Here is a 21,206-nt window from a genome sequence, read left to right as displayed (position 1 = left end):
GGGCAGCTCTTTCCCCTGCCACCTCCTCTTCAGGCCAGGAGCCCCTTGGAAGCGAAGTGCCCAGTCCTGGGTGTCTGCATGGGAGCTGTTCTGACACTCAGTTCCTTTGGAGAAAGGCACAGGGCTTCTGTAGTCAGACTGGACCACACTGAACCTCAGCATCTCCATGTCCTGGCTGTATGACTGCATCCAGTCAATTAGGTCCCAAGCCTTGGTTTTCTCATATGTGAAATGCTGTGATGGCTTAATAACAATCATCTGCAGAATTTCTTTGAGAATTGGTGACAATGTCCACAAGTGTCTGTGTATATTATATGCTCAATAAATGCTTGGTCTTGTCATCATCGTTTACCACTGGGGGGTTAACTGCCAAAACATTCGTCTCAGGACCCTCCTCTGCCTAGAGAGGGGCCAGATGGAAGTCTTTTTACTGCCTCAGAAATCTATGCTAATTGTAAACTGCCTCTTTCCCAGCCTGGTGAGCTCTCTGGACTGGGAAAGCAGAGACGTGGGTTCCACTTCTGGCTCCACAGCAAAATAAACCTGTGACTTTGAGCAAGTCCCTTCACCTCAGTCCTTTGTCCATAAAATGAGAAGTTGGGTTGGATTCCTTCTTCCTTCACCCTGTGACCCGACCTTATAAAAGCCCCCAACAGCTGGCCCTTGGGGCTCATGCGGGCACCTCTTGTCTGTGTGGCCCGCTGTGGGCTATGGCAGTGCACCCCTAATAAACTCCTTTTCTACTGTCATACTTTGTCTCTGGGGAATTCTTTTACCAATCCGCATGTCACCATGCCACCGACCCGCCCCCCTTCTGTCCCACAACAGTGAGAAGGGACAGAGATGAGAGATGGCAGTGAGCCCTCCCTCCCCTCCTGCAGCATTTAGAGTCCTTGTAAGTATACTTTCTTGTCCTCAGAAGAACAGAAATATGATTTGGATCTTAGTGACTTGCTGTGAAAGGTGTACATAGCAAACTGTCTTCCCTGATGCGAAACTACTCGCTGATTCATTCTTTACTGAGAATAACTTTAACACAGAGGCTGTGCTCCAGGAAGGAGGTAATAGGCTGATAATCTCAGAAGAGTGGACAGACCTCCGAGTTCCTCCTTAAGATTCATGGAGGTTAAGAGGACGTAGCCCCTGTAAAATGCCCTGATTATCACCTTTTCTGTTCCATCCAATTTTTTTTTATAAAACCTTAAGATACCAAACCCCAAGACAGGCTCACAGTCTTTAAGGCATGAGCTGGCTGGGACTCCCTTTGCCGGGCAAAGCAGTAAGGCTGCTTTGTCCTTTGTTCCCAAGACTCTGCCTCCGAGTTTGAATTTGCTTTTCGGGGTGCAGAGGCCGATTTCTCGGTAACATTGTGGACAGAGTTTGAAGACATGATAGGGTAGGAAATCTGTGAAGTCTAGGAAGGATCAGAAAAATCATTTGTCAAGTCGATTAGGGAGGAAACATAACTTAAAGAATTTGGAAGTGTATTTTACTGGAAAGTTCAGGCAGCTCAATGAATTTTCACAAAGTGGCAGCATCCGTTTCCATAGGACCCAGACAAAGACACAGAACCCGACAAGCCCCCTGCTGCAGCCTTCATCTCACGTCCAGGCACTCTGACTCTGTATAAATGGTACCATTCAGTACATGCTTTTAACGTCTCCTTTCTTCCCCTTAAGACTGTGTGTATGAGATTTGCCCAAGCCATGTAATGCAGCGTGTCTAATCTCATGGTTGTGGGGTATCTCATTGTATGAATGTACCACAGTTAATTTCTCCGTTCTGCTGTTAATGGGATTTAGGATATTGTCGACACGGACTTAATACAAATCCTGCTGCCATGAACCTTTTCGTATGTGTGTCTCAGCAGCACATGCACACGTTTCTGTTGTGCACACGCCAAAGGGTGAGCCTGCTGGGATGGCGATGCGAATGCTCAGCTTTAGAAAATACCGTCCGGCAGTTTCCCAAAGTGGCTGCCCAGTTTATTCTCCCGTCAGCAGGGAAGGAGGGTTCCTGCTTATCCACGTCCTCACCAGAACCTGGTATTGTCCGTGTCTTTGATTTTAGCCAGTGTGTTGCACTGTGTAGTGGCATCGCATTTTCATTCTAATTTGAATTTCCCTGATAACTAGTGTTCAGTGCCTTTTTAAATGTTTATTGGTCATTTGAACATTCTCGTTCATGAAGTACCTGCTTGAGTCTTTGCCCATTTTTCTAGTAGGTTGTCTGTAGTTTTTACTGGTTTGAGGAGTCCTTTATATATTCTGAATATAATGCTTTATCTATTAAATATATGTGTATGTATGTGTATATATGTGTATAAAATTTTCCCAGTCTGTGTCTTTTAATAGTCTCCTTGGGTGAATTGAAGTCCTTAGTTTTAATGTAACCCAATTTATTAACTTTTTTTTATAGGTGACACTTTTGTGCTGTTTAGGAAATCTTTGCTTACTCCAAGGTTTGGTGTTTTCTTCTAAAATCATGTATTTTCTAACTTTCAAATTCAGATCTACAATTTATCAGGGACTATTTTTGTGAATGCATAACGTGGGTTAACATGTACTGGTTCTGTGAGAATGTCCGTTTGACCCATCACCATTTATTTGCTAAATATTATGGGTGAGTGATAAGTGAGTGAGTGAGTGTGAGTTAATGAATAAATAATAAATACATGAAAATTCCATTTGTACATGTTTGCAGAAGTGCTTTGTAGCACTAGCACGTCATTTATGTATGTTTTGTCTGCTTTTTCAGTATGACAACTTCCAATAGGCAAAATCGCATCCAGCAAGTAGGCTGGGGATTTCTAGTGGTAGGAGCTCAACTTTTCCACACTTCATCCTTCCTTAGACACAGTTAGCTGGCAGGAGGCTTCCACACTCTTGTCAGCTAGTCAGGCTTTCTCTCCCCTCCTTTACCCAAGATGTCAGGGTCTGACAACCCCCATCATTAATTGCTGGAGACCAGTGAAGTCCCTGGGGATGACTCCTGGGCATGTGTGTACTCGCAAACTCGTTCCCCCAAACATCCCCTCAGAACCAATGAATGCATCCCAGACTGGGGCCAGGACACAGACAATGATGCGAAGCACAGATTCATTAGGGGAGGACACAGGAAAGAAGCTCGGGGAGGGAATCCTAGCTGTGACCAAAGGGGAGGCTGGTGAGGATGAGGCCTCGCTCATGTCCACCCAGGAGAGCATCAGAGTGGGACAGAGAAGAAGACAGGGCACAAGGGGGTGCATGTGATGAGGGGCTCAGTGGGATGAAATCCTGACAGTGCTTCGTTGGGCAGGAGGAGGCAGGAGAGGAGGGCAAATCCTGGGGCTGGGGGAGGAGAAGCAGGAGGAGGAGGAGCTACATCTGGTAGCCCGGATGGTGGGCCTGTGGTATCTCAGTCCATCCTTACTTCTGTTTACTCTTGGGGGCCTGCTGGGCTGAGGGACACTTCGGCTGGGCTGGGATGGCTGCGCCCTTGGGTGGGCATTGCTTCTTGGCCTTGGGAGCACACGGGTTCTTGGTTTGGGGTGCACATGTCTCCTGACATTTGACAGGGGGTGGCTGACAGGGCTGCTTCACCTGCTGCTGCTGGGCCGTCCAGGGCGGGCGCCGGCGCTGCTCTTGCCACTGGGAAGACGTGGCGGCAGGACAGCTGAGCCTAGAAGAAGCCTGGGCACAGGGTTTTCTCCGTCTCCTCTCCCTCCTGACTCCTAAAGAGTGTTTTCTCCAGCAGCCAAGGATGTGCTAAGTGGTTAGCAGCCCTGAGCTGATTAATGGGTGGATTCACATGCACTTACTGGGATCTTTCTTTCTCTTTCCTCCTTTACCTCGGCTGCTCTGATTTCCTAGCTTCCTTCACCCTCGCACGGACTCCTGACCCAACTGAATGCATCATTTTTTTTTATCTTAGTCTTAACAGGAAATAAGATGAGGTTCTGAGTCAAGGTGACCCAGATATTTTACCAGATCAAGGCATGAGATCTTGGCTGATGGGTTGGCAATGCCAACTGTCTACCTTGGGAAGGGCACACAATGGGCGTGGGAAAAGGTGGAAAGGCACGAGGAAGGGGGAAGGAGCAGTCTGTATTAGAGAGAAGCATCGTGGTGTAGAAGTGATGGGGCTGGGGAGAGCTGGTCCTGGGACCCCAGAGGCCTGAGTTCTAATCCTGGTGCTATCCCTGACTTAACCTTGGGGTGCTAGGGCAACTCCTTTTTTTCCTTTTTTTAAATGGTAAGGCAGGTTATTTACTGTAGCTGTGGGATAGTGGTTCTAACCCTCCAAGGAGAACTGGGGAACTGAAGGCCAACTAGATCACTGGAGGCCAGGGATGGCAGGAGGATGGTTTACCAAGAGGCAGCTTGGTTCAGAGGAAAGAGCACTGGCCAGGGAGGCACAGGTGTGGGTTCCAGAGCCAAACCTGCCGCCCACCTGCCAGGCACACCCCTGGGCCACCTGACGTCTCTGGACCTCCATGCCTTTATTTGGAGGATGTTGATCTGGAAAGTCTCTGAGGCCTTCCCGGCTCTGACGTGTGTCTCTGGTTTTCTTTGTAGGCATCATTCCTGGTCTTCTAAGCTTGTACTTATAAATGGCAAGTACAGGCCCCAGCTGGCAGTTCTGACAGTGAGGCTGCACAGTGTAAAACACAATATTCATTGTACCCGTTTCTGTAAAGCTAAAAGCAGAGGTTGAGAAAGCTCGCTGGCAGGGCTGACAAGGCAGGAAGGGTGCAAAAGGCTTCGGAGGAGGCACAGGATTGCTATAAAATGCTACAGCTCTAAATGTCTCCCCTCAGTGAGAAAACCCCTCAAACCCAGAGTCAGGAAATTAGTCACACGTAGCATTGGTGCGGAATGGAGACTGAGTTTCCTGAGTAACAATTAGTGTGACATTTCCTTAATTGTCACGAGGCTTATGTCGTTTCTCTGATCACCCAGAGAGGATCTTGGCCTAGCGGCTCAAGGCAGATCAAAGAGCAGGAAAGGGCCCAGCAGATCCCAGGAGGACAAATGAATTACCACTTACCGGAGGCGCAAACCAGACCCTAGAAGAGGAGGCTGAACATAGGTCCATGTCAGCTACTCCTGGCCACCTTATCAGGGCTCCTAACCTGCCCCAGGCGCTTGGCACAGCCCTGATCACCACCTCCCAGGGGACTCCTCACCCACGTCTCCCACCTGCTCTTCCTCCGGAGACTCGCCTCACTGGCCTGTTTTGAAGAAAACCACCCACCAGCTATCCCAGCATTGCAGGTCCCAGTCTTCCGGAGCTGACTCCATCCACCTAAGGCGTTTGCTCAAGAGCTTGAAAGCTTTTCAAAACAGAACAAATCTGAAGCTCTGTTTGCAGACTTGGAGTTATCAGAGACATTGAGGAAGGAAGAAGAGGAGGGGGAATGTGGGCTTGGGGCACTTCCAACAAAAGCAGGAACATCACCTTTTCTGCTACTGCTGCGGTTTCCTGAGCGATCACGGTGCCCTGAGGTCAGCCTCGAGCCCATTGTTTCAGTTTCCCATTGTAGCTCCTATAAGGTGATGCCATGGTTACAAGTAGAAGGATGGGAATGGCGCCCCCAGGCTCAATCTCCGCGGGGGTGTTGTGTCCCACCTGCCCACCGGGAGTCAGACTGCCGTGGGTATTAGTGGTGGTGAAAGAGGGTTGGGTAGAATTTGGCCTCTGGGGTAGAGTTTCCAGATAATAAAAGACACCCAGTTAAATTTGAATTTAAGATAAACAGAATTTTTTCAGTATTAAGTATGTCCCCAGTATCGCATGAGACATACTACAAAATTCCTTGTTGCTTATCTGAAATTTAAATATAACTAGGTAGGCTGAATTTATTTACTAAATCTGGCAACTTGACTCCAGGACTTATTCAGTTGGGAGGGAGGAGCCCTGGTCCTGCACTCGGCCTCCTAGCCCCTGGGATGGGGAAACACAGGATTTGGGGGCCACTGCCTCAAACCTCAGGATCCTGTCAACTAAAGTCCATTGATGTGTTTATTTCTGTCATTACCAGAGCAAAGCATAAGGCTGCCTGAAAAGTGATGGAAATATCTAAAAGTCCCTTCAAAAGCATTTTTCAGACCCCTTGCCTTATTTAAGCGTCATGGCAATTCTGTTGGGTAGGGCAAATCTGATTTTATAGTTTAAACAAGTAGATCTAAAGAAGTTAACTGACTTGCTCAACAGCACGCAGCGAGTAGGGGTGGAGCTGGGTGGGGGCCCTGGCCCAGGGCTCGTTTCTCCTGCATTACAGTGGCTGGCGTCTCCGCTGTGGACAAGTGACTGTCGCTGGGTGGGGGCCATGACTAATGATCTTTTCTGAGTTTCCTGTCATATATAGGCCGAACATTGATTATTTTAGGGGGTCAGCCTTGCTTAAAAATTAACTCTTTCTTGAATTTCCTGTCCAGGCCAGACCTCCTTCTCCACCCTCTCCCAAGCTTAACAACTTTAAGAATGAAACATTCTGGGTTCCAGATTCCAGGATTTGCATTCCACCTTCGAGATGAACACCACCGCTGCCTACACCCACCTCTTCCCTGTTTCCACACCATTATCTCCATTCTGATGCAAACCTTCTAAAAGGGAAACCTGCAGCAGGACGGACTGGATGTGGACACAGGTCAAGATGTTCTCACAATCACCTAGAAGGCGTCAGTGTATGTGTGACTGCTCAGGAAGGGGTGGATTGAGCCCGCCCTACTGTCTCGATCACCCATGTATCTTCTCTACAATAAACCTTACTTCTTATTTTCCTGGTCTGCTCATTGGCCTCTTACTTTGTTTGTCAACAACTCCTGCTCAGTTCTGAGGATTCTATCTAGTGATAAACCTCAGCTTATAACACAACTATCACCTCACAGGATGCTTCGAGGTGGGGTGTGGGTTATGGATACCTAAACAAGACTGGCCTCGAGATGGCCGTATCCTCTGGGTCATTAATATCCAAGAGTCAATCAAACTTAGATGCATCTAACATGTTAGACTTTTCTAAACCCTGGCACTCAACTTCCCTGGTGGCCGCATTATCCCTGCTTTATAGAGGGAGAAGCTGAGACTTGGAATGAAGACATGCTTGACCCAAGGTCACACAAGATTAATGTCAAAGCTGGGGTTGGATCACAGGTTTCCTGACTTCACAGCAATTTTTAGTCTGTTGTAGTGCTCACAGCACTGGGCCACTTCCTGGCAAAGTTAGGAAGCTTGTTCTGGTGGTCTCCACCTCTTGCACCAGTCCCCCATTCTCTTTCCTCTCTGGCATGCAGGCACTATCTTTCCCACCAAGCCTGTCACCCTCCTTTCTCTTAAAGACCCTAACTGATCCCTCTCCCCTATGGTCCAGGCAAGGTGCATTTTTATTAGTCATTAAACCTTAGAAAGCACCTCTATATAACATTTTCACAACCCTCTATGACAAAAGCTAATTGTATTATAAATTTTATAGATGGAAAAATTGTGGCTTTGATGGCGGCTGGATCTGGAATCCAGAAATGAGAGCCCACCCAAGCCTCTTAAATCTGTAATGGCTCCTTTCCAGACAACCTGACTGGCTAGGGGAGTGGATTCTTTCAAAGGAGGAGAGGAGACTTCCTGGCGCCCCTCAAACCACCCCATGTAGACAACTCCTCCAGGCGAGGTGGGTCCAAGAAGCTATGCAGAATGATGGCTCTGTAGTGCCCGCTCGCACCCCCACTGCCCCAGCCTGGCCGGACACCAGACTGTCATCTGGCCCTTTGTGAGTCCTGCAACTGCTCTCCCATCCCAGAGGACCATACTTTATTGAAATCAGGAAGCCAGGCTGTGCATCTTGCCTCTCTAGGGAGAAGACACCTGAGAGCAGGTGTGTGCCCATGACTCCATCAGGGAGGGGAGGGCACAGGCAAGACTCATTTCCAAAGGTGAGTCAAAGCTTGAGAAATCCCAGCCCCACCCTGCAGACAAACAATGGGGTGACCAGGCAGCAGAGACCTGACACTGGGAGGGGACTCTGCCAGGGACAATGCTAATCACCTAATTCTCCCTTTGGATTCATATTCACCCAGGCACCTTTGTCTCTAGGCTTTGGGGGAAAAGAAGGGTTGTTGATGGCGCCATCTGGAGATGCATAGAACCTATTTATCATGCTATTTCCAAGACTGAAACAAAGTAAGACACAAAGGAGAGCTGTGGATTACTCATGAGAGGCTTTTAGGAGGGGAGGACTGTGCTTGGTAGAGAGAACAGTGGAGGTTTGGGGCTGCCAGCATTCCTATGTTTAAGCTGTTTATCCAGCAAAATAGATATGGAGACAACCTAAATGTTCACCAACAGATGACTGGATAAAGAAGATGTGATACACACACACACACCCTCACACACACAATGGAATATCATTCAGCCATAAAAAAGAATGAAATACTGCCATTTGTAGCAACATGGATGGACCTGGAGATAATCATATTAAGCGAAGAAAGTCAGAGAGAGAAAGACAAACATCATATGATGTTGCTTATATGTGGAATCTAACTGAGCAAACTGCAAATATCATCTCACTTGAAAAATTATAATCATGTGACATTTGCTTTATCTTAATTTCTGGTTGATACTTAACCAGCGGTCATGGCTTAGAACATTTTGGTTTCGACTTAACCTCCACTGATTACTTAACAATCTGTCAACAAATGTTCTAGAAGATGCCACTTAAAGAGAACTTTTTTTCATCTGGGAAATCCATTTTAAACATGACTCATTTCACCCTCTGATTTATCTATTTGCAAATTAGATGCTCCGATACTAATATTAGGTATTCTGCATCGTAGTATTAAAAGAAGTCCCATGGAGAGGAAACAGTGAGGGGGTGAGTCTCCAGAAATGTGTGATTAATTTATCTATCTCCTCCCTCCACCCTTCATCCCCCTAGGATACCTTTCTGGAAGACCCTCCACAGCCCTAGGAGTTACATAAAGAGGGAAATAAAGTCCTGGACCTGGTGAGAGGTTCATTCCAACAGAACACCCATAGACTCACGTGTGGAAGTCAAAGACTGGCGGTGGAAGGGGAGAGGGTGAGCAAAGCATCCATCTCTGGGTAGAGTGCCAAGGTCGGCCTCTTGGAAGTCAGGTGGTGCTGACACACTAATCACCCTCTCCTTGGACATGACACTGTCCTTAGAGACAGAGGGAAGGAGCCAAGGGAGCAGAGAAATAGCCCTACTGACACTCACCCCTCACTGCCTGTGAGATCTCGGGCACACCCTTTAACTTTTCTGGGCCTCAATTTTTCTGTTCTCCAAGATGAGGAGATGGGATAAAATTTCCTCTGAGATCCCACTGAGGGCTAACATTCTGTAAACGTATGGTTAAGTCTGGGAGGGCAACTGTGTTTCATCCCAGTGAAATCGGTAGTGAATTGAGAGGACTGAGTTCAGGCTCCACCGGCAAGAGTGCTGATATCGATTAGAGATGTCTGCCCTGAGAGGCAGACGGAGGCATCCCTGGCTTAGCCTAAAGCAGGGAGTGATCTGCTAGGATTTATGAGTGAGAATTATTGAGGGACTTGAAGGAGGAGAGAAGATACACATTGTTTAAAAATCCTGCACAAGCTGATCCCACCTAGAATTCCCATCTGAGCTCCCACCTTTCCTTAACACAGCTGTTAGCGTGATTGCTGTTTCCAAAACTCTCCTCATGCTTTCTTGCCTCAAACCATTTGCTCTGTGACGGCACTCTACTACCAAATTTCCCAGTGAGATTCAAGGTCACCTTTAATTACCATTTAAAATATTGCTGAAACCGAGCAGGACCCTATGGGGTCCTCTGAGGGACCAAAGCCCTTCAATGTCGACCATTTCTTGTTTGCAGAAAAAGGCTTTATTCTCCCAGAGGCCTCCCGTGAGTCACAAATGCCTGGCTTAAGAATTAATGATTGAAAGGATGTAGACATGCAGTGACACAAAAAGTAGTTAGGCCTGGAGAACTGGTAGCAGTTGAAACAGTAAATCAGCCGTATTGTAGTCACAGAATCCCTAGTTCCTTCCTGAAGGACATAACTGTCTGAGACACATTCCTGATTTGTTGTGCAGCTACTAAAATCACCACCAGAGGGAGAAGGCTCACCGCATGGCAACCAGACTGTAGCCAGGACACAAGCTGCTCCATCTTGAGCAGCACTGAATCCATGACCTGGACAATAACTCCAGGAGCTGGCCTCAAGAAAATGGGAACAAACTGACTCTGGAGTTGAAGATTAGCTGTGCTTAAAAAGATCAAGATGACGCTGACCAGACTAGTTTCAAGAAGACTGTTGGAGCTGACTGCGCTGTTCTGCACATCGCGTCCCTGTGCATCCGTGAAGCTTTCCTTTAAAACCTCTTGCGCTCTGATCAACAACTCAGAGATGGGCTTTGGGATGCTGCTCCATCACCTTCTCAGGTTTCGGGCTCCCTGAAGAAAGCATCTTTCTCTTTTCACCAACTCTTGTCTCTCAAACATTGTCTCTCAATGAAAAAGCTCATTGCTTTCGAGCGATCAACAGCTGATCTTGAGTTCGGCTCTGGCTCTGGCCGGCAACATCGCTTTCTCCGTGACCTCTTTCCTTATTCTCTCCCAAAAGAAGTGTTTTCCTCTTCTGCTCAACTCCCACAGCTTTTTAAAAAATTGAAGTGTAGTTGATTTACAATGTTGCGTTCGTTTCTGGTATACAGCATGGTGATTCAGTTATACATACATATATATGGATATATGTTCTTTTTCATTATATGTTATTACAAGATATTGAATATAGTTCCCTGTGCTATACAGCAGGACCTTATTGCTTATCTATTTTATATACAGTAATGTGTATCTGCTAATCCCAAACTCCTAATTTTTCCCTCCCCACCCTTTCCCCTTTGGTAATCATAAGTTTATTTTCTATGTCTGTGAGTCTCTTTTTGTTTTGTAAATAAGTTCATTTGTATCATTTTTAAAAAATGTATACCTATTTAAAGCTCTTTTCATCTAATTTTTGACTTGATATACATATAAATTATAACACTGTGTATTTACCTTGGCATCAAATACAAGTTCCTTGATGGTAGGAGCTGTCCCATCCTTACCGTATATTCATGTGTTTATCTTCTACCCCTCTTACTAGCTAAACACCTATTATATTCACTCCACAAATATAAACAAAACTATGAATTCATAAATGAAGAGGTGAATGATTTATAAGTAAATGAACTGAATGGCAAACACAACATTAGACATACTCGTTGGCAGAACCAGTGAAGTGCCAAGATGCTCTGTGGACTAATCCAGCTTTTCAGGTTCTGGTTGATGCTTGCCCTCTCTAAGTTGCTCTCCCTGTTTATCTCAGCCACGCACATTGTCTTTATATCCCCCAGACTTGAAGATCGATGTTCAAATCATCCATCACCATAAGAGGCCAGGATGTTTATGTTTGTGTGTGTGTTTCTTTATATCCAACCAAATTGCAAGCTTCCTAAAAGCAGGAAAGATGTTTAGGACAGAACTTACACTCGGTAAAAATTGGTACCTGGATAGACTAGCTAGTTGGTGAGTGGGTGGCCCGATGACTAAAGGATGCTGTTGAGTGAGTGAGTCAGTGAGTGAGTGAAAGACGGAGGGAGGAAGTGAGTAAGTAAGTGTATAAACAAGAAATGAGCTGACAAACTAGCTGACTGCCTAGCTCACTGAACAACTGATCAGCTGACTGATTGAGTGGTCAACCAAATGATTTGCTGACTGGCTGGCTGGTTTGTAAGTTGATGGCTAAATTTGAAAAACAAATCCTGTTAGAGCAGAGCAAAGGAAGCCCCTTTGGGAACATGGGACTAATAGCACAAAACAAAAGAGGATGCTTTTACAGGAGCCCCCACCTAAGGAGTGTATCTTGTGAGCTGGACAACTATTTCTTAATTTTATTTCTTTTTCTTGTTGGTACTATGTGATTTCCGTTCCTGGTCAACTGAGCTAGTGGATGTAACTTTAAGCAAAGACCAGCCAGAGGCAGCCATGGTGGGTCAGTGGCTCTCTTCCTGTAAGAAGATGTTTGGGGCAAGAGGACATTTGCCCACTGGGGAGCCTGACTGTTCCTGAGCCTTGGGCCCTGGGGCTGAGATTGTCCCTCAGGTCAGAGAGAGGGGCCTGTGTGATGGTGGTTGAGATAAGGGACCCAATCAAACAGATAAAATAGCAGATACCACAAGATGGGCCAGTCTGTCCGGTCAGTGCCCTGCTCTCTGACCACGGAGACTTTCCTTGGGAAGTGACTGCAGAAGGCAGTGAGCAAAGGGGCGGCCAGACTCAGCCTCAGACAGCGCCGGTGATGCCTGAAAGCCCCAGGTCTGCTCAGGGCTCTCAGTGCTGGGCTGTGATCGGCCCTGCAGGCATTCAGCTGACTGACATGCAGATACACCAGCCTTCCACAGCCACCCCTCCTGACCTGGATGAGAAGGGAAGGGGCAGGACAATACCTTGTATCTATAGTAACCACGCCCCTCGGTGCCCAAACCCTCCATCATTGCCTGCAGGTCTCGGGATAAAGTCTACGGTTGCCAACACGGGTTAGAAGTCCCTTCATGCTCTGACCCCTCTCTGAGAAGGCTTCTAATCTCTCTCCCCAGTCATCCCGCCTTCCTCTTTCTCTCTGCACAAATACTCTACTGTTTTATTTACAGATGTTTTTAAAAAATAAATTTCTGTCTTTTTCATTCTCCTTCTGCCAGGAAGCCAGTCCATTTGCCTGGAGTACCTGTCCCTCGTCTGTGCCAGACTCACCTTAGAACTCCAGGGACTTGTCCATCTCTTCCCTCACTCCCCTCATTCCGTGCTGCTCTGGCAACATTTGATTCCTGTGTTCGCTCAGGAAGCACCCGTCCTAGTGCCCAGTCTGCTGTTTTGGGAGAGACTGTGTTCCGGTCTGTCCCTTTGTTATCTGTGAGCTCCTGGAGGACAGAAACATCCCCTGCTCTCCTTTGACTCCTATGTGGTACTTCATCCAGAATAGACACACAATGAACATGTGTCCAAACAAACCAGATGTGCGGTCATTCCAGAGTGTGTGGCTGCAAGAGGACACGTATGTCCACTGCCTGATGCAGCGGGGCCCCGTGTCCTCCCCATCCCTGGGGCTCTCCCTTCCTGGTGCTTTTTGTCTTTCTAGGCTGGCCCATGTCAAGCATGCTATCCACGTCCTTCGTGTTCAGCCCGTGCTTTCCTTCCTGGCTGGATATTTTGAGCCTGTGAAGAGCAGGGACCTATCTTTCTTGAGCTTGGCCCTGCTTCCTATTCAGGGCCTTAGCAGACTTTTACATCCAGGAGAATGTAATAAATGTTTTTTTTAACAGTATTATTTTATTTTATTTAAAAAAAATTTTTTTGGGGGGAGGAGGTAATTAGGCTTGCTTATTTATTTATTTATTTATTTATTTATTTATTTATTTATTTATTTATTTATCTTAATGGCACTATTGGGGTTTGAACCCAGGACCCTGTGCAGGCTAAGCATGCACTCTGCCTCCCCCTACCCTTAATAAATGTTGGGTGGGTTTTCTAGGACAATACTCACTGTTCAAAAGAAGATAACAATGGTATCAATAATTCCAAAGGGCAGATATCCCGGAATCTCTTGACATGGGCGAGGTAGACTGTGCTGTGTTTATAAGTGTTTTGCTCCTTGTATCCCTCCTCCGGGGGAGTATCCTTCCCTGCCCCGCGGAAGGTGGCAGCCCTGGCCACGGGATCTGCGCTGGCCGTAAAATGTAAACCTTAAGAGCCATGGTTCAGAAAGAGCCTCTTTTCTCTCTGCCATGAGGACTGACCATGTTCCAGACTGAGGCTGCCCTGTAAGCCTGCATCCCAAAGTCAAGTCACTGTGTAGAAAGCCCGCAGCTGACCCTCAGCGGATGCGTAAGGTGAGCAAGAAATAAGCCTTTGTTGTTTTAAGGCGCTGAATGCGGGGCTCACTGGTTACCGCAGCTTGCCTTAGCCGATCCTGACTGATACACTGAGACACGCCGGAGTTAACTCCTTCCTTCCGAGGAGATTGCTCTCCTAGTTCTGCTGGACTCTGCCTGAAGGGAAAGTGCATTCTTAAGTACAGCGCATACTCAGGTGTGTGTGCACGTGCCATGTGTGTGGTGTGTGTGGATATGTGTGCACACGCGTGTGAATATGTGACTGCACGCAGAGGTGGGATGTAGGGGTGGGGGAAGGGGAATGGAGGAGCTGGCCTGGGCTTACACGGTACACGGCGAGGACAACCAGCTTGCGGGAAACAGATATCTTCCTACAAATGACTTTCTGTCTGCAGTTGCGAAGCTAAATAAATCTGTTTCTTCCTACTCTGGCCACAGGACCTTGTGCCAAGCTACAGCCTCTGTCAGCCCTGGGCCGTTAGGGCAGAGTGCCACCTGCTGGGCCTGCTAAGCCAGTGCAACTGTTTCGCAATTTCAGCAGAGCGCCTCCTCCCTCAGGGGGCTGGTTCAGACCCACAGGGTAGAGGCCTCGGATGGGAGGAGACTCTGGTGATCACTTCACCTCACTTTACAGGCAGAGAAACTGAGGACCTCAGCCGGTGCTCTCCTCTCCAATGGCCTCTCAAGCTGGGCCACTCTGCCCTGACACGGAGGGCTAGCTACTTCTCCACTGGAGCCAGTGCCTCCCAAGTTCCCCTTGCTGGTTAAAGACGGCAGTGGGGTTCCAAGCAGGGAGGCTGGCTTGGGTCAGGGCAAGGGTGGGGAATGAGGAGGGACTTGGTGGAATTCAGGAAAGCCGACGTGGACGGAAGGTGAGAGCAGCTTCCTTGCAATGGCTTCCACTTACCGAGCAGTGACTTCTAGTCTCTCTACACAGTTGCTCTCGGTCCCTGCAGGAGAAGCACTACCTCCTTTTAGCAAACGAGGCAATTGAAACCTGGAGAGGTTAAGTAACTTGTCCAGAGTCATGCAGTTGGTAAACGGTTGGACCAGAATTCAAGCCCATGTCAGTTTGGTTCTAAGACTGAACCCTGCCCTGCATGACGCTGCTTCACCCCCAGACTACACTCTCTCTGCCTCTTGACGGCAGCCTTCCCCCACAGGGCGTGTGGACAGGCAGGGCTCAGGATGCCCAGGTCACTTGGTGTGGTTCTTTCAGGGAGTCAGTCGACTGCAAGGTGAGGGCTTGCTGAGCAGACACGTGGTGTGTGCAGGGAGCAAGCCTCGACTAGAGGGGGCCCAGCAGAGCATGAAAGCACTGCCTCATATCCCCCAGCAGGACCTTCCGCGATCCAGCCATGGGTTTACCGTTTACCGAGGAGGAGCTGTCTGTGCCAAGTCTTGTGTTTGGTGAACGGACAGGCAGTGAGAGGACTAGGAAGACAAGTGACCGAGTGATTACAAGACAGCGTGATCATCTCCAGGCCAGCGAAGGGCACACATGAGGGAAGCCGTGGGACATTGAAACCTCCCCTGGGGGGTCACGGAAGGCTTCTGGACAAGGTGATATCGGAGCGTAGATATCACCCTGCCATCTTTCCCCTTTAAGAATCACTGTTCTCACAAACCACTGCTGCCGAGAGAGCAGGAAAGGCGTTATGAAGCCCAGGTCCAGCTCCAAGCGCTGGGCGTGCCCCTGGACCGGGAGGACGTGGGGCCTCTGCGTATGACGGCAGGACGGGAGCGGGCTGGGAAGGACCCTGGCCTCGGAGCCGCGCTGGGATGAGTGAGGCAGCTTTATCGACCAGATGGTCTGGTTACTTGTGTCCCTCCCTCTTGGTTGTCACTGGGCCTTTAGCACACTGTTGTTTAAAGGCTGCTCTGGCTTCATTTTAATTCTGATTCAAGGGCTTAAAAAGAGGAAGCCATATTTAGCAAGAGATCTCCAATTAGGAGGTGAATCTTGAGGAGGGAGAATTGGGCTGAAGGTCCAGACATCCCGTCTCAGGGGTTGTCCCCATGGGTGGTCTCAGAGGGACCGGCTCTAATTTCAGGTGATGAGATTTCTCACAGTGGCTGCTTTAATTACTGCTCAGCTCCCACTCTTCTTCCCGCAAAAAAACTTCTTCTGGCTCCCAGCTCTGGGGCAGACAGCCCCTCTTGGCCAAGTATAGAGCAGAAGGAGCTTGTGATCAGCCCCAGCTTGAGCTGTGTGTGGTCCTTTGTTGGCACCTGCGGGCAGCCGGAGCCCACGCCTGGCCTCGCTCACCTCTTTCCCGGGTTGCCAGTCCCCGCTGTCTATCCTGGCTCTGCTGCTTTCCCTCTTTTCACGGCATCCACCCTGCAGCCCCAGGTCACCTGCTGCCTGGGGTAGCGCAGCCAACATCATTTTATTAACTTCCCCAAGTCTGTTCTAAGAAGCAGCAAAGTGAGCCTCTTTAGAACTGGGATTCGGAATTTACAACTGTCCCCACAGGGGCCCAGTTGTAATACCAGGTATGATGGGAAACCGGCTGAAAATTTTACTAAAGTTATGGCACTATGGTAGCTAGTGGCACTTTCCTGAGCATCCATAAAGAGAATAGCACGCATGCATGTACACACACGTGCACACACGCACTCACACACTTTGTCTGCAGGGAGCCAAGGCACAGGCCACCACGCTGACCCACTCGCGCGCAGAGAATGCAGTAGGGACAGTCAGTGAAGACCTGAACAGAAACCACAAGGTAATCTGTCACCTGTTCCAACAGCAATGCCGGGTGCTTATTTGTCTTCCCATTCACTCTGTTTCCCTAAGGCCTTTATGAACAAGAAACAGGGCTCCTGGCCAGGTCCATGGAGGCCAGAAAGGAAGGTCTAAGCCATCAACCAGAGCGTTCTCTCTCCCAAGAACTGTGTGAAATGAAAATGGGGACAGCTCAGCCCACACTTCCACTGGGAAAGTTCAGCCTGCCCGTCAGGAGAGAGTAGAATTAGTCTAAAGGATGAGCTTGCGTGAAAGAAAGACTTAGATTTTTAAAAAAATACCTTCATTGTGGTGTGATCCCTGCACAGTAAACTGCACATATTTCAGAGGTACAATTTGATGACTTTTGATAGATGTGTCCACCCATGGAACCACCACCACGATCAGGGTAGCTAACATTTCCATCACTCCCCAACAGGTGCAGGGTTCAGATTCCCAGTTTATCCCCTCCCAGCCCCTTTACCTCCTGGTAACCACATGTTTGTTCTCTATGGACAGACTTAGGTCTGAATCTCAGTTCTTCAGCTGCTAGCTGTGTGGTCCTGGGCAAAGTTTGTTACCTCCTTGGGTCTGATTTTCCTCATTTGCAAAATAAGAAATTTTATCCTTTATGGTAGTAATGAATATTATATAGGATAAGAGTGTTCAAACCCTAGTATAGTGCCCTGCTTATAGCAGTAACTTGGTGCTTTTATGTATGTGTGTATAAATCGGGAACTGGCCCCAGACTGTGTGTGCGCTGGTTCTCTGAAGGGAGGCAAGTTAGTCCCAAGGCTGAGGAATCTTCCAAGATGGATGCAGGTTTTAGCTAAGCCTGTTCTGGGCCTCTGGGAGGAAGCCATACAGAATGCCGTGTCACTTGGGTGGCCCCACCCCATCTTTACTTCTTTAAGGGTTTTCTGTGACTGTGACTACTTAGGAGAAGAAGAGATTAAATAAAGATTAGAGGGAGTCACCGTCCATTTAGTCAGCTTGGGAAGGGAGCTGAGAAAGACTCCGGTGAGCCTGCCGTCGTCATGTGCAGGCAAGGAAACCAGGCGGGGAAAGGAGATGATGAGCCGTCAGGATCACACAGGCTGCCGGGGCAGGGCCACGGCGACAGCTCAGGTCTCCTGACTCTCTGTCCAGTGCTCTTTATTGGGAGCTGTATTTAGTGCCTCCTCAGCTCCCGTGGAAGTGAACCTCTGTCCCATCAGACCCTGGGGACAGAGGAGACTCAAGCCTGAGGGCTGACCATCTGGAGAGCTGAGGACAGAGAGGGGGAATGGCTTCCTTTTGATGTTGTTGGAGAGTGAGCTGGAAGCAGCAGTCATCTGAAATCTGATAACTGGCGTACAAATTCCAGAAGGCAGAGGACTGAATCCTAGGAGCCAACAATGGCTATTCTCTGCCCCTGGACCACCCCGACAACAAGAGACAACAACTCACACACACACACACACACACACACACACAGAATTCAAAAGGCACCACAGAGACCCAGGAGGTCTCAGCAGACCTGGGGACAGGCCAAGCCCGCTACATCTTCAGTGCCGGGAGTCTGCAATTCCTAGGGGCACCAGGCAGCCGGGGACCATGCAGGGGAAGGCAGGGCGGACCCCATCTGGCTGCACCCACAGACAGGGCTCCCGACAAAGGATGCCCGGTGGCTAGAGCTGCAGCCTCTCTGCTGAAATCCAGTGCCAGCCAGGGATCCCCTGGGGCCCCACAGGGTGTGTGCCCAGCAGCTGGTAACTGAGATGCCCTCACTTTCCCAGGGGCCATGTAGAGGAGGGCAGAGGGAAGGACAGGCCACTACCACCTGTGAGCAACTCCCTTTGAGTTTCTAGTGCAGGCCTGGAAGTCTGAGTTAGTCTCATTTTACAGCTTAGAAAGGTGAGGCTGGCCAAGGTTACTCAATAAAAAAGAAGGGAAGAGAGGGTTCGAGTCCAGGTCTGTCAGGCCCCAGGGTGAGTGTGTCCTTTTCTGCACCGTACCACTTCCCAGGGAATTTACTGGAATATATACCCGTACTCCTCCCGGAGGGAGGCACAGGTGGCTGTGTAACCTGACAGGGAAAAGTCACTGTGGGCCAGAGCAGGATCCGTCAGACTACGACGAGGTATCCCCTCACACTGGGCAGAAAGGCCATCACTAAAAAGTCCATGAACAATAAATGCTGGAGAGGCTGTGGAGAAAAGGGAGCCCTCCTGCAGTGTTGGTGGCAATGTAGTTTGGTGCAGCCGTTATGGAAAACAGTATGGAGATGCCTCAAAAGACTGAAAATAGACTTACCATATGATCCATCAATCCCACTCCTGAGTATAAATCCGAAGGGAACTCCAATTCAAAAAGATTTATATCTTTTGTAATGTTCACAGCAGCACTATTTACAACAGCCAAGACATAGAAACAACCTAAATGTCTATCGACAGATGACTGGATAAAGAAGCTGTGGTATATTTACACAATAGAATACTACTCAATTATAAAAAATAATAAAATGATGCTATTTGCAGCAACATGGATGGACCTAGAGATCATCATTCTAAGTGAAGTAAGTCAGAAAGAGAAAGAAAAATACTGTATGCTATCACTCATATGTTGAATCTAAAAAAAAAAAAATACAAATGAACTTATTTATAAAACAGAAACAGACTCACAGACAGAAATAACCTTAGGTGGGGAAGGAGGTGGGAAGGGCTAAATTGGGAGCTGGAGATTTGCAGATACTGACTACTGTACATAAAATAGATAAACAACAATTTTCTACTGTGCAGCACAGGGAACCTTATTTAATGTCTTGTACTATAACCTATAATGAAAAAGAATATGAAAAGGAATATGTGTGTGTATATGTAAGACTGAAATACGATGCTGTGCACCAGAAATTGACACAACATTGTAAACTACTTCAGTTTAAAAAAAGGGAAGATTCTGGAAGAAAAGGGCAACCACCAAATGGGGTGATTATGCCCTAGACAAGATCTCGTTTCCCCCGTGAACCCCTCTCAGACCCTTCACTCTACGCAGTCGGTCTTTGCTCTTGTCCCCAAGGTGTGTCCTGTCCTTCACGCCCTTGTCTCACTAAAGGCCTAAAGCTCAGGTCCTCTAGTTGGCAGGAATAAGCGGTGGGTCCTGCCTCTAAGCTTGCTGCTCTGGCAGAAAGTGGAGAATCGGAGTAAAAGCAGCAGCTAGCATTCAGCGCTTACTACGGGTGACGCGATGCCTTCTATTTATTTACAGTCTCGTTGAGCACCCCTCTCCTTCAGCCCCAGCAGCCAGCTATTACTCTCCCCACTCCACAGATGAGAAAAGTGAGACCTGGGGAAGTTTTGTGATTCGCCGCAGCATCAGGGTGGTTCCAGGATCCAAACCCAGTGCGACGGGAATAAAAGAAAAATCAGCAAGCTGGTCTGCACACAAGCATATGTGCATACGTGCTAATTATGATAATCAGTGGAGGAGAAAATTAAATGAAGCCCAGAGAGGTAGGATTAAACCTCATGTCAAGCGGTTAAGTGAGGGAGGGTAAGAACCCAAATGAGAGATCTGAGGGGAGAGAGCGTATGGGAGTCAAGAGAGGAGACATTCAGAGACTTGGCTGAAGGAGACCTCTGAGTGTGCGGGAAGCTCGGCGTGGTCTCTTCGTTTTCAGGGGGTTCAGTTAAGGTTGATACAGCTTCTCAACGCTTCTTGTATGTCATACCTGAGCTTCTGTTGAATGCAACACTCCAGGGGAGGTGTTTATGAGACACAGATCACAAGACTGGAGCCACCCTCCAGCTTTCTGCGGTTTTCAGTGGGTGAGGGTGGCTGCAGAGGCCTCACTGTCCCCACTACAGACCGGGGCTGGGACGCGGGAGGGCTGGCCCTCCTGGGTCCGCCGGGCATGAACAGCCCTGGCTCAGGCTGCACCCAGTCCTGGAACGTCGTCATCCCTGCCTACCCGAATCCCACTGTCCTTCTATTTGGAATCCATCTTCTCCAGGTGTTCCTCATGGAGCAGACATTTTTGGGGAGCCCCAGAGCAGCTGCCGTGATGACAAAGGTGGCCAAGTTCTCCTCCAGCACCTCAGCAGCCCTCATGGTTCTCTCTCTGTCTGTCTCCTCTGAATTCTGAGAGCATGAAGGAGGTACCCATGGTTCCCAAGTCATCCTTTAATTAGACGCCATCTCACTAATTGTTCTTTGTTATCTTGGGGGCTCTCAGCTCGGTCTTCTTGTGGGGATTGTTCAACCAAGAGGCCCAGAGCCCCATGTGTGCGTCTGTGTTTTCACAGCATCCAACGCATTCTAAGCAAATGGGCGGGGGAGGTGCTAACAAACGATGCCCTGATGGACTGATGGATGCAATAGATGGATTGGTGACGGATAAACAGATGGATGGAGCATAGCTGAAAGGCATGAAAGAGGTAGGATGGAGGAAGAAGAGATGAGCCAAGCGGGGAAGCTCTGCTAAAGCTTCAGTCTGGAACGGATTCTGCATTCGGCGGGGGCTGTGGCACAGGCTGGGGGTAATCCAGATGTTTAGCTTATGTTTTCCTATGGCTTCTTTTAGGTACTTCTGCT

General features: G+C 48.4%; 1 protein-coding gene across 1 annotated transcript; it reads right to left on the bottom strand.

The window, feature by feature from the left end:
• Positions 1-2,401: 2,401 nt before the first annotated feature.
• On the bottom strand, positions 2,402-4,476 carry SPRR4 (small proline rich protein 4). The gene is made up of 2 exons (XM_045515903.2): positions 4,432-4,476; positions 2,402-3,746 (listed from the first exon to the last, which is right to left on the bottom strand). Exons 1-2 carry the CDS (start codon positions 4,474-4,476, stop codon positions 3,408-3,410), a joined length of 384 nt encoding a protein of 127 aa, XP_045371859.1. The 3' UTR covers positions 2,402-3,407.
• Between the last annotated feature and the right edge of the window lie 16,730 nt (positions 4,477-21,206).

The sequence above is a fragment of the Camelus bactrianus genome, chromosome 21, assembly GCF_048773025.1.
Source record: "Camelus bactrianus isolate YW-2024 breed Bactrian camel chromosome 21, ASM4877302v1, whole genome shotgun sequence".
NCBI classification, from domain to species: domain Eukaryota; kingdom Metazoa; phylum Chordata; class Mammalia; order Artiodactyla; family Camelidae; genus Camelus; species Camelus bactrianus.
This window is presented reverse-complemented; position numbering and strand designations above follow the sequence as displayed.

Coding starts and splice junctions, on each gene's coding strand:
- SPRR4 (XM_045515903.2), bottom strand. CDS start 4,476: ATGGAGGTCCAGAGACGTCAGGTGGCCCAGGGGTGTGCCTGGCAG. Junction 3,747..4,431: donor CCCAGGGGTGTGCCTGGCAG/GTGGGCGGCAGG, acceptor CTAACCACTTAG/CACATCCTTGGCTGCTGGAG.